General features: G+C 61.0%; 1 protein-coding gene across 1 annotated transcript in view; it reads right to left on the minus strand.

Moving 5' to 3' along the window:
• Nucleotides 1–13,427, minus strand: part of CELSR2 (cadherin EGF LAG seven-pass G-type receptor 2) — a 30,535-nt gene that overhangs the window by 6,561 nt on the left and 10,547 nt on the right. The window contains exons 8-24 of the mRNA XM_041489631.1: nucleotides 13,116–13,241; nucleotides 12,529–12,695; nucleotides 11,703–11,888; nucleotides 11,478–11,591; nucleotides 9,881–10,055; nucleotides 9,085–9,226; nucleotides 8,514–8,634; nucleotides 8,119–8,302; nucleotides 7,202–7,303; nucleotides 6,359–6,453; nucleotides 6,074–6,283; nucleotides 5,244–5,427; nucleotides 4,122–4,265; nucleotides 3,328–3,565; nucleotides 2,770–2,955; nucleotides 1,615–1,741; nucleotides 401–601 (exon numbers count right to left, since the gene is read on the minus strand). Coding sequence (XP_041345565.1) covers nucleotides 401–601; nucleotides 1,615–1,741; nucleotides 2,770–2,955; nucleotides 3,328–3,565; nucleotides 4,122–4,265; nucleotides 5,244–5,427; nucleotides 6,074–6,283; nucleotides 6,359–6,453; nucleotides 7,202–7,303; nucleotides 8,119–8,302; nucleotides 8,514–8,634; nucleotides 9,085–9,226; nucleotides 9,881–10,055; nucleotides 11,478–11,591; nucleotides 11,703–11,888; nucleotides 12,529–12,695; nucleotides 13,116–13,241 — 2,702 coding nt within the window. The remainder of the gene's footprint in view (nucleotides 1–400; nucleotides 602–1,614; nucleotides 1,742–2,769; nucleotides 2,956–3,327; nucleotides 3,566–4,121; nucleotides 4,266–5,243; nucleotides 5,428–6,073; nucleotides 6,284–6,358; nucleotides 6,454–7,201; nucleotides 7,304–8,118; nucleotides 8,303–8,513; nucleotides 8,635–9,084; nucleotides 9,227–9,880; nucleotides 10,056–11,477; nucleotides 11,592–11,702; nucleotides 11,889–12,528; nucleotides 12,696–13,115; nucleotides 13,242–13,427) is intronic.

Genomic DNA, 13,427 nt, shown 5'->3' on the forward strand with positions numbered 1-13,427 from the left:
AGGATTCCCCTGTTGAAGTCACACTCCTCTAAAAGGTCTCATTCCTTTTATAGGCCTCACCCCTTGAGTGCCCCACCTCTTTGATGTGCCCCACCCCCTTGACAGCCAACCCCTTAGGGAGCCTCACCCCGTTTATCAGCCCCACTGCTTTGCAAGCCCCACCCCTTTATACAGACTCCACTCCTTGAGATCACCACCCCTTTGACAGACCCCCACTCATTATAGTCCTCATGTCTTTCAGATGCCACCCCTTAGGCCCAGCCCACCACGGCCGTGCCCACTCCTCAGCCCCACCCATTTCAGCCCCACCAACCTGAACACTTCAAAGGCAGCAGATCCCCTGACCCAACCAGCCCTTCCCACTCCCTCCCTCCTTTCCCAGCCCCCTTTTCCCACACACCGGGACATCGGCCTGGTTGATGCCAAGCAGGAAGACAAGCTGTGCAAGGAACAGTGCAGCTGTGCCATGCCGGCGGATGCTGTGGCGGTTGGAGCGCAGCCGCCTCAGGGTCCCCAGGGCCAGGACCACCAGCGCCAGCCCCGCCAGCCCCACGCCCAGGGAGCCGTAGGTGAGTGCTGCCAGCGGCAGCACCTCCCCGTTCTGCAGCACCAGGATCGGCATATGTCAGGCATGTGCTCAGTGGCATGCAACCCCAGACATCCCCGTCAACAGATACATGGTCCCTCTTACAAAGCAAGAAGTCCCTGGGTCTGGGAAGTCCTGCCCACAATGCATAGCCCAATAGGAAGCCCTGCCCACATTATTCAGCCCCGCCCCTGGTAACCCCACCCTTTGAAACCCCTAGTCACATCACTTCAACCACGCCCCTCAAAACCCCACCCACATTTTGTAGCACCACCCTTTGAAACCTCTCCCGTACCACTAAGCCCCAGCCCTCAAAACCCCACCCACATCTCTCAGCTCCGCCCCACCTACTGCACTCGACGCTGCGACCACCCTGAAGCCGCACCCACAACACTGACCACACCTCCTTATGTCCCACCCACAGTTTTCAACCCCACCCCAGGAAATCCTGCCCACATTACTCAGCCACAGCCCCTGAAAACGCGCCTGCATCCCTCGGCCACACCTCCTGTAACCCCACCCACACAAGCTCTGCCCCTTGGAGACCGATTGGCCCAGCCTGCTCAGCTGCACCCACTGGAATTCCACTCCTGCTGACTGGACCCACACCTGGGGGAGCTCTGCCAGATGTGACACAGCCCGGCCCATTCCACTTAGCTCGCCTCAAGGGAGCCCCACCCATTGGATTTAGCCATACCCCTTGGATTTAGCGCCACCCCACTTAAGCCCCACACTTCTCTCAGTTCGGACTCCATGAGCAGTCACACCGCCGCCCTGCCCCTGCCCCTCCTATCCCTGTCCCTCCCCTTTTATCAATAATCCCCGCCCCTGTCCATAAAGCCCCACCCCTGTGCCTGGGACCACCTGACACCCTGTGCCTATTTGTGCATGTGTCTCCATCCACCCCCATGTCCCCACCACGGCCCTCACCCTGAGTCATTCCATGCCCCCCGGGTCACTGTGTCCCTCCACATCCCCCGTATCCCATCTGTCACTCTGTACCCCCAGGCACCCCTCCATGTCCCCACCTCTCGGCGGGAGATATCCATGAGGACGGCAAAGCTGGTCAGATGGTGGCACTGGCAGCTGACGTGGCTCTGGTTGCGGAAGGCGACTTCACAGCCTCGTGCCGACCAGCCGCCTACACTGCCCGCCCTGCGCAGCACCAAAAGGTGACATAAGCCACAAAACCCACCAGGACACCCACCGGGGACAAACACATACACACACACTGGGGACGCCCACCAGGGACACCCACCGGGAACATCCACCCCTGCCCAGGGACACACGCCCGACCCAGGACATCCATCCAAGGCGTCACACACTTGGACACCCACCAGCATTCACAGCACTTCAACCATGCCCCTCAAAACCCCACCCACATTGTGTAGCTCCACCCTTTTAAACCCACCAGGGACACACGTGCTGGGGACACCTGCTGGCATCACCCTCCTACAGGGACTCACACCCACCAGGTACATCCACAGACAGCACACACCCACCCACTGGAACATCCATCCACCCAGCAGAGACAACCGCTGCCGCCTGGGGACACTCACCCACCAGGTGCTCACGCGGGAACACCCCTCTATTTGGGGACACACCCCCATCCTATCTGACAGCCACCAGGGTTAGAGTCCTCATGTCCTGTTCCCGTGTTACTCACCCATGACCCGCAGGGTTACTGGGGCATCCATCCTGCCCTGTCCCCATATTCCCTGTCCCCTTAAGGTGTCCCTATCCCTGTTATGTCCCCTGTCTCCATGGGATGTCCCCATCCCCCTGCTCTCTGTACCCACAGAGTGTCCCCATCTCCTTAGGGTGTCCCCATTCCATGTCTGCTGTCCCCTCCGAGGTGTCCCCATCTCCCCCCATGATGTTTCCTATTCCCCTAGTGTGTACCATGTCCCCTGTTACTTCAGCATGTCTGTGTCCCCCCATGTTGTCCCTAACTCCCCAAGATGTCCCCATCCCTCCAGGGTGTTCCCTAGGATATCCCCTGTTCCCCTGGGTGTCCTTATCCCCAGGTCTCCTGTCTCCCTGGGGAGACCCCTTGTCCCTCTGGAGTGTACCCATCTTCCCCAAGGTGTTCCCATCCCCAGTCCTGTGTCCCTCTGCTGAGATGTCCCAGTGCCCCCAGGGTGTTCCTTTCACCCCTGGGGTGTCCCCTGTCCTGCCCTCACCACAGAGAGTGGTTCCAGAAGACGCAGATGGGCTTGGAGCGCTCCTGGGTCTCCAACAGCCGGAACTGGAGGGTGACGGGTTTGGCCAGCACCCGGGGGGTCCCCATGCCCCCCACGCCATCCGTGCCCCCCGAGTGCACGCTGATGCTCACCACTGGTGTGTTGATGACGGGGCGCTTGGGCACCCTGGGGGACACCGGTGTCAGGGAGCCCACTCAGGGTGCCCCAAAACCCACCTTGGTGCCACAGAGTGCCCTGGCACCACACAGACACTGTGAAGGCACCTCTTTCTCCCCTGTGCCCTCTTTTTTGGGCACCCCATGTGCACCATCCTTGGGCAGCCCCTGAACCACCTCCCCAGCCCTCTCTCCCCATCCTCAAGCATTCTCTGTGCCTCCCAGTAAAGGGCACCCCGTGTGCACCCCTTTACCATCCCTCCCCCAGGAACCCTCCAGACACCCCTGGCCCCATCTTCCTATACCCCCCAAGATGCTTGGTTTTGCCCTGACACCCCTACGTGCCACCCCCAACCTCCCAAGCCCCCATCCCCAGTGGCACCGGAGGCTGCGCTTGTCGGTGTCGAAGTGCTGGGGCAGGAGACCAGCCAGGGTACGGTAGATGATGACGCTGACGATGGCCTGGCCCTCACCCAGGGATGGGTGGCGCTTGTGCCGGGTCACCACAGTCATCCCTGCCTCCTTCTCCTCCATTTTCTCCTCTTCGCCTGCTTCATCTTCCTCTTCCTCCTCCTGCCCACCTATGCCCTGTGGTGCCTGCCCATGCCCGGTTGAGGGGCCTGGGGGCCATGGGCAGGGGGCAGCATGATGCTCTGAGACCTCATTGGGGTCCCTATGGCCACCCTGGAGTCCCCATCTCTGCCAGTCCCATGACCACAACAAGGTTCCCCCAACACTTCCAGCCCCAGGGGTCCCCATGTCCACACCAGAGTCCCCAACCCTGTCAGCTCTATGACCACAATGAGGTTCCCATGGTCGCATTTGTGTCTCTAACCCTGCCCCCCCGCCACGGCCACACCAGGATCTCTGATGCCATCCTGGAGTCCCTGGTCTTTGCATCCTGACCAGGGTCCCCAGCCATGCTAGTACCATCCTGGGGTCCCAAACCTGCCAGCCGCATGGCCACACTGGATTCCGCATGGTGGCACTGGGATTCCCAACCCTGTCACCCCATGGGCATTCTGGGCTTCCCCCATCGCTGCCAACCCCCAGCGAGGGTCCCCAGCTATGCCATGTCCCCATGGCCAAATGGGCGGTCCCCCAAGCTCTGCCAGCCCCATGGATGCAAGTGGGTCCCCAACCCTGCCCCCTGTCCCCCCTATGCCCCAGACTCACGCCTGTCCTCAGGGGTCCGGAAGATGCTGTCAGGCAGGATGACGGTCGTCTCTAGATCTGGGAGTTTCTCCCCCCGCAGCGCCTCATACCGTGGCAGGTGGGCACCCGTGAAGCTGCTCTTGTCCAGGCGCACCACCGACACCACTGTGGCACCACATCACTCACGGCCCGGCATGGCACCCACCAACCCTGAGGCACACAGACCCCAGCACCCACCAACCCCAGGGCATACCGACCCCAGCATTCACTGATCCCAGTGTGCACCAAGCCCAGTACACACCAATACCAGCATCCAGCAATCCTGGTAGCCACTGTCCCTGGGGAACACAGACCTTGGCACCCACTGACCCCAGGACACACCAACCACGGCATCCACTAATCCCAGGGCACACCAAGCCCAGCACAAACCAACTCCAGCATGCACTGACCCTGGCACCCACGAACCCCAGAGCCATGGAGCCTGGCACACAGACCCCAGGACCACAGATCCCACCACCCACCAATCCTGTGGCACACAGACTCCAGAAACCACTGAGCCTAGCACCCACTGACCCTGACATCCAACAACCTCACAGCAATGAATCCACACACCCACAGACACTAGCAGCCACCAACCCTCGGGCACATGGACCGCAGCACCCACGGACCCCAGCGTCCACCAACCCTGGGACACACAGAACACAGCATCCTCTGTACCCAGCACCCACTGAACCCAGGGCACACAGACCACAGCCCATGTCCCCAGGGACACACATATGCCTCTAGGCACACCCGTGTTCCCCAGGACATGTTTCCCAGCCATACAAATGTGCGTGATCCCAGCACATGTTCCCAGGTACCCATCAGACATGCATGCATGCTCCCAGCTCACATGCCCTTGTGCACACACATGCCCTTGTGCACACATACGCCAGGTATATACATGTCTATGTTCCCAGACACATGTGCATGTCCCCAGCCCATACATTCCCCAGGCACATCCCTGCCCATGTGCCCAGCACCACACCAAGGGCACATGTGTCCCCAGGCACACACACGTTCCCAGCATGCCTGTGTTCCCAGGCAGATACCTCCCATCACAGCCCTCTGGCCACACATGTTCCCACACATGTTCCCACTGACCGATGTTAGGGGTGACAATGGTGAAGGGGCTGAGGTAAGTCTGGGGCATATTCCGTGCCAGGGCTCGTGCATACTCCTCGAAGTGCTGCAGCAGCTGGGCTGTGCCACCCTCCGTCTGCTGGATCAGCTCCCAGTGACGCTTGTTCCCCATGTCCAGCAGCGCACTGCCCACCTGCAGCAGGTTCTGGGGGCAAGGCAGAGGTAGTGGCACTGGGAGCTGGCACTTTAGGGTCTGGGGAGGGAGTCCCTAACCTCCCCTGCAGGACTCTATGGCTGGGGCACCCTGGCACCAGCAGTGGGGAAATGGGGCTGCTGAACCCCCACAAAGTTGAGGGTGCACCCTGAGCCACACCAACACCAACACCTGCTGGTCAGGGGTGCCCACCACCCTGGCATCAAACCTCCTACACCAACATTCCTTCCTAGGTGGGTGCCCATGACCCTGGTGCATGGGCTCCCTCATCAACACCCTTCCCAGGTGGGTGCCATCCACCCTGGTAGCCAGGTTCCTGCACCAACACCTCCCACCTCCCCATGCAGATGCCCATCACCCCAGTATTTGACCTTCTGCCCAAATATGGCCCTCTCCATAAGGGGTCCCCATAACTCCAACCTCTTTTCCTTCTCCCTCAGCCTCCCTCCACAACGCCTGTCACCCAGGTATCTGCTCTCCTGCCCCCATATCCCTCCCGAAGAAAGTGCCCATCACCCTGGTGTCTGGGCTCAGGCACCCACATCCCCGCCATGGGAGTGCTCATCATCCCAACCTCTTTTCCACTTTGCCCATTCCCACTCCGGGCATGTGCCCATCCCTGTGATCTCATGCCCACCTCAGTGAAGTGCACGTCCTGGGTGGCAGCGAGGCGGAAGCCGCGCTGGCGGCTCTCATGGCGCAGCAGGGCCCCTGCCAGCCGGTACGCCAGGTGCACGTCGCTGCCGAAGTACTCGCGGGCCTCGCGCATTGCTTCACGCAGTGCCAGCGCCACACGCCGGGACTGCCCTGCATCCCACCGTGACTCGTTGCCCACCAGCTGCTCCGCCTTGGGGGGGACACAGAGTCAGGGGAGCCCCAGTGGCACTGTCGCATGGCTGCTGCTGGTGTTCCCCTGGCTCACCCAGGGGCGAAGGGCAGCAAAGGCCAGCGCGCTGCAGTTGAAGAGGTTGGGGGGCAGCCAGCCCTTGTGCTCGTCACAGTGGCGCAGTGCCGTGCCTGTGGGATGGGGACACTGAGTGCACCACGGGGAAAATGGGGCAGCCTCACCTCACAGCATGCCAGCAGTGCTGCCAGTGTCACACTCCTGTTCCACCCTGCAGTGACGCCAGAGTGGTGCCCCCAGCCTTGTCTCAGTGGTGCCATGCCCTGTTCCAGCTGTGCCACCACAGTGTCACACTCCTGTGCCACCCCGCAGTGACACCACCAAGACAGTGTCATGCTCTCTGCAGTGACACCACAGCCTCATCTCAACAAGTCCACACTCGTGTCACCCCCACACCATCTCGGTAGTACCACCAAGGTGTCACCACCCCTAACCCATCCTAGCAGCCTCACCCCAGTGTCACCTCCCTATACCAACCCAATAATGCCACTACAGTATCACCCCCCTGCCCTGTCCCAGTGATGCCCCATGGTGCCACCCCACCCCAGCTCCATCCAACTGGTGCCACCACCATGATACACCCCAGCCTTGTCCCACTGGATGGGTGTCAACATCCCATCCTAGCAGTGCCACCACCATACCACCACCCTGAAGTGACACCATGGTGTCCTCTCTCCCCATCAGGTCTCTCTCCCTACCAGTGTAATCATAGTGTCACCTCCCTATACCACCCAAGCAATGCCACCATAGTGTCAACCCCTCTAAGCCCCATCCCAGTGATGTCACCACTGTGCCACCCCCAGCCCCATTCTGGCAGTGTGCCCAGTGCCACCCCTGTCCCGTCCCCATGTACCCACGTACCCACAGAGCCCTTGGGGCATGGGGCTGCAGCTGGCAGCCCAAACCGTGTGCGGGGCCACCAGATGCTGGCTTCAATGGCCCGGGGACAGCTGTCGTAGTTCACTGCAAGACACAGCAGGGCATCAAAATGGGGGACACAGGGTGACAGTAGGGTGGCAGTGGCACCTGGTCACTGGAACCCAGGGTGACACCGGGTGACACAGGCTAACAGCATGGCGACAGCAGTGGCAGAGCAGGATGACAAAAGGATAACACAGGGTGAAAGTAGGGTGACAAAGTGGCACAGGGTGATAGCAATGTGACAGCAGTGCGACACAGGATGACAGTGGAGCAACACAAGGTGTCAATGGGATTACACCAACAACCAAGGTGTTGGTGGTACTCAGTTGCCAGCAGCCAGGGTTACAGCATGGTGACAGCAGGTGACACAAAGTGACAAGGCGGTGATGCAGGGTAGCACAAGGTGACAGCAGGGTGACAGTAGCACCCAGTCACTGGCACTCACAGTAACACAGGGCGACACAGGGTTGCAACAGGGCAGAGTAGGGTGACACAGGGTGACACAGGGTGACAACGGCACTCACTGGCACCCAGGATGACAGCTGTGGCAGAGCAGGGGAACACCAGGATGGCACAAGGTGGTGTAGGGTGACACAGGATGACAGCAGGATGACACCAGTGTGACACAGAGTAACAGTGGGATGACACAAGGTGACACAATGTGACACAATGTGACAATGGGGTCAGCAGGGTGACAGCAGAGTGACAGTAATACCTGGTCACTGGCACTCAGGGTGATACAGGATGACACAAGGTGACACAGGGTGACACAAGGTCACAGAGAAATGGAGGGTGACAGCAGGGTGATGGTGGGCACTCAGGGTGGCACAGGGTCACACAAGTTGACAGTCCCCCACCTTCGCAGCCGCTGGCTGTCACCTCAGCAAAGGGGTTGTCACAGCGGTCACAGTGACGACCGATGACACCAGCTTTGCAAGGGCACTGTCCAGTGTTGGCATCACAGCGGCGTGACAATGACCCAGTGGGGTAACACTCACAGGGGTGGCATGTGTCCCCTCCTGGTGGGCGGTAGTGGTTGTCCTGGAGGGACACAGGGTCAGTGCAGGTACGGGGATGGGGTGACAGGGGGCTGATAGAGGGTGACAGGGAGGTGACTGGGAGGTTGTTGGGGGCATGAGAGGGTGTGACAGGGAGGTGACAGGGTGACAGTGGGGTGGCAGGGAGAAACAGAGGCGCGACAGGAGGATGGCAGGGGTTGGCAGGGGAGGTGACAAGGGCTGGCAGGTCCCACCTTGCAGCGACACTCGCCCGTGGTCTTGTTGCAGTCTGGGTCAAAGCCATGGGTGACATCGCAGCTGCAGGGGCCACACGTGGGGTGTCCCCACCACCCCCGTGGGCATGGCTGCGCCTCCCTGGGGACAATGGAGCTGGCACTCGGGCATCATGCCAGAATGCTCCCACAATGCCACTTGTAAACTCACATGGCCCCTTGTACACCCCCACTGTCCCCTGCATACCCACATGGCCACTTGTACCCTCACAGTGCCATCTGTACCTCCACAGTGCCCCTTGCACCCCTACTGTGCCACTTCTACACCCACAGTATCACTTTTCATCCACAGTGACCCCTGCATACTCACCACAGCTCTTGCACAGCCATTCCCTTTCCATGCTCCCCCTGCCTTTTGCACACCCACCACAGCTCTTGCACATGCATTACGCCCTTTGCACACCCACCCTGCCCCATATGCCCACCCTCCTCTCACCCCACCCCCTGCCCCCGGTGTCCTTCACCATGCCCCTGCTCCCCTGGGTGCTCCGTGCCCCCCCAGAACACACATGTGCCCCACAGTGTCACCAACCGGTGCTGGCAGAGGGCCCCAAAGGTGCCTGGGGGACAGTGACAGGCATAGCCAGGGGTCGTGCCTGGATGGCGGGTACAGGTGCCCGGAGGCTCGCAGGGGTCCAGGGCACAGGCACTGACACAGCTGTCACCGAAGTACCCTGGGCACAGGACAGGATTGGAGACAACAACACGGGACACTGACAGGGGCAGGGATGGGGGGGAGGGGCAGTGCCCAGGAGTGACAGTGATAAGGATAGCAGTGACAAGGGAGGGTGGCAGTGCCTTGGGGACAGGGGTGGAATGGTGGTGCCCAGAAATGGTAGTGTTTTTGGGGCAATATGTCACAGGGTGGCAGTGCTGGGGATGGCAGTGTCTCAGGGCTGTCAGGAGGTGCCGGGGGGTTTGCACTCATGCGGGTGGCAGTGGGGGGTGTCACAGGGGTGGCAGTGCCTCAGGGGGTGTTGGGACTTGTCGGGGGTTCCAGGGGGTCTCTGGTCACCAGGGTAGCAGTAGGGGATATCACAGGGGTGTTTCAGTGGTGTCAGTGTCCCACGGGGTGTCAGGGGGTCTCCATTCAAAGGTATAGAAATGAGGGGTGTCACAGGGGTGTCAGAATCCTGGGGGTGTCAGGCCATGTCGGGAGGGTGTCAGGGAGTGTTAAGGGACTGCTGGGGGGTCTTAGAGGTCTCAGGGTGTCCCCCCTTCACTGGGGTGGCAGAGGGGGTTGTCACAGGGGTGTTTGTTCCAGGGCTATTGGGGGAAGTCTGGGGTGTGTCGAAGGAGTTTCAGAGGCCTGGGGGATCCCTGCTCACCGGGGTGGCAGCGGCATGAGAAACTGTCCCAATCGTCACTGCAGTAGCTGTGGGGGGGGCAGGGCCCCGAGTCGCAGGGATCAGGCAGGGCACAGCCCCCCTCCACATTCACCTGCGCCGCCTGTGCCAGGCTCAGGGCACCCGCAGTCACCACAGGGTCCCCAACACGCAGGCCCTGCAGGGTCACTCATCAATGTCCTCATTAAGACCCCCCCCCAAGCAACCCTGGACCCCCCAACACACTCCACTCCATTCCTCAGTTTCCCTCACCATTCCCCAGAGACCCCACGAGAACTCCCTACACAGTGTCACCATCAGTGTGATCTCATCACCACACACGACCCACCACGTCACCCTAAAATCCCCTGCCCCACTGTCATTCCTACCTCAGTGTCCCCTGCCACAACACAGGACATCCCAGGACAATCTGGACCACCCTGCACTGTCATCCCCTCCTCAGTTTCCCCCACCATGGCACTGGACCCACTGTGCCACCCTGAATCCCCTGCATCGTGTCACCTGTCATCGTACCTCAGCACCAAACTCAGCCACCACCTGGTGACACTACTGTGTCACCTGCAGTGACCTCTCATTGACCTGGGACACCCCCTCACCCCAAACCAACTTCCCTGTGCGGGGTCATCTGACAGTGACCCCAGTGACGCCACAACCACCATGACCCCTCCTACCCCAGTGCCATGCCCAGTATCAATGGGCCTTGCTACCACCCAGGACCTTTTGTGTCACCCTTTTGTGTCACCCTGTTCAGTCTGTCCCCACAACACATGACACACTGAACCCCACACCAGGACCCACTATGTCACTCCAGTCCCCCTCTCCAGTCACATCACCTCTGGGTGCTTCAGTGGCCCCAACACCAGCCGGTACCCCCTGTACAACCCATGACCTCCCCCATCACACCCGTGTCCCCACAGCCATGTCCCCATCCTGCCCAGGCCTTGGGGCGATGACCCTGCACCCCATGTCACTATGCCCATGAGTACCCAGTGCATCCCCAATGTCCTTCTGCCCACACAGCCGATGTCTCCTTGTCCTGTGTCATCTCCCTGTACCCACATCCCTGTGCCCTTCTCCATCCTGCCCATGTCCCCATGTCCTGTGCTATGCCCCACTTCACGTCCCCAAACCCTGTGACACATCCCTGTGCCTCCCACCCATTCTGCCCATGTCCTCCTGTCCTTGTGCACATCCCTGTGCCTCCCACCATCCTGCCCATGCACCCACTTCTCTCTGTCACGTTCTCAAACCCCTGTGCCCATGTCCCTGCGCTCCTTCCCATTGTGGCCATGTCCCCAACCCCTGTGTATATGTCCCTGTGCACCACTTCATCATACTCATGTCCCCGTCCCCAAGGCAAGGCCCTGCTTCATTGTGTCCTCTCCTTACCCTGTGCCACATCACCAGCATCTGTGCCCACATCCCTGTGCCCATTTCCCCAAGCTATGTCCCTGTGTCCATGTCGCTGTGCTGCCCTCCCATTGTGACCATGTCCCTATCACCTCTTCCACATCCCCAAGCCCACCCCCCTCCCCTACACCCACCAGCCCATGCTCCCCACGTGCCCACACTTCCGTACCTGCAGGCACCCCTGGAACCCCTCCTCCACGGTGCCACTGTCCCCCAGCAGCCCCCCGAGGCTCAGCGTGCGCAGCCGCAATCCCTGCAGCTCTCCAGGGACATCGCCCACCGCCTGGGGGGCACAGGGACCCCCATGGGTGCCTTGGGGTGCCACAGGGGGTGCCACGGTGGCACATGGGGATCATCAGAGTGGATGTCCCCCTGTGCCTCACTCTCCCCATACCTGGTGGCGGCCATAGTCGAGGGTGAGAAGGAGAAGGGTGGCAGAGGGGGCGCGGCCAGGGCCCCCCCGCAGCTCCAGCTCCACGTGGTGCCAGGCACCGTCATTGACTTTGGCCTGGGGCAGACGCAGGGTGGCCAAACGGGCCCCCCCTTGCCAGGCACCAGCCTCCACCTGCCCCTCGCTCAGCTGTGAGGGATAGACATGTCAAGGACCCCAAAAACTTGGTGGGCACCAGGCACTGCCCACTGGGAAATACAATTTCCCCATGGACAATAAGACAACCCATCAGGTAATGCCCCCTCAAGGAGTGGCACCCCCTTGCACTGTTCCCCCCACCCCCAGCAATACCGCCAATGCCAACAGACCCCCCTCCAGGGCAATGCTCCCCTGGCACAGAGTAACTGCCCTATTCCAACCACCCACGCCACTACCTCACATGGCCATACATAACCACCCAGCAATACCTCCTATTCCAATGACTCCCCCAGGGCAATGACCCCCCCAGGATAATAAGCCCTGTGCCAACAACTCCCCAATGCCAATAAATGCCAATAACACCCCCATCCTCAGAGCAATAACCCCTGGCACTGCGCCAGTGCCAATTCCCCTATACTCCCGCTCAAGTCAACACCTCCCAGGGCAATGACCTCCCCCCAAAGCTATAATCCCCATGCCAATGACACCAAAACCAAAACCTCTTGTGGTAATGACCCCCACCCAAATCAATAACACCTCATGGCAACCACCTCCCCTCCCCGGCGCCTTCCTCAGGAAAACTCCCCTATTCGACTCGCTGGTGCCCTCCCCATGCCTCCCCCGTGCCCACCTGCAGGATGAGGGTCAGGCGACCTCCAGCCCCTGCTCGCAGCAGAACCCCGCGGGAGTGCCGGGTGCGGAACATGATGCGGACTGGCCAGGGCAGGGAGAGGGGCAGTGCCAGCCCGTTCCACGCCACGCGGCTGCTGCCCACGAACCGTTGTGGGCCTGCCATTTCTGTGGGGCATGCACGTGGGTTGCGAGGCAACACCATGACCCTCCACAAGCCCACCCCAAGGACCCCCATGCCATGACACGGCCCCCCCACACAGACCACCCACACCTGCCCGTGGACTTCCTGCACCCCACCCAGGACCCCCCACAACCCATGCAGCCTCTCACGTACCCAGCACACCACCTGGGGATCCCATGCACATCCCACAGATGCCAACACACCCTCCCACAGATCCTCCATACCCCCTCATGAACCCACAACAATTCCACAGACCCCCAAACACAAGCAGGGATGCCTCTCACCCCCTTCCCACACCCCCCACACCCACCCAGAGACCCTCCCCATGCCCCCCCACAGACCCACAACAAGCCCTACGGATGCCACACAGCCCCACCACAATGTCCCCCCGGGCCCCCCAGTACCCTCCTGGCAGGTTTTGCCCCCAAAGCCCAGTGGGCAGCGGCAGCTGAATCCCCCCCACTCATGCACACAGGTGCCACCGTTGTGGCATGTGTTGGTGTCACACAGGGTCTTCTTGGGAGGACAACCTGTGAGGGAGCACGGGGGTCTATGCCACACATGACTTGGGACCCCTGGCCCCATGGGGCACAGACACCCCCACATCCTTGAACCCTTATCCAACCCCATGGTTCTAGCACCCTATGAGCCCCCACCCCACATCCCAACCCCACCCCTAAGGGGACACAGGCCCATCCAACCCCCCCAGTCCTGGC

Source organism: Pyrgilauda ruficollis, unplaced genomic scaffold, assembly GCF_017590135.1.
Source record: "Pyrgilauda ruficollis isolate IOZ18807 unplaced genomic scaffold, ASM1759013v1 scaffold95, whole genome shotgun sequence".
Lineage (NCBI taxonomy): Eukaryota > Metazoa > Chordata > Aves > Passeriformes > Passeridae > Pyrgilauda > Pyrgilauda ruficollis.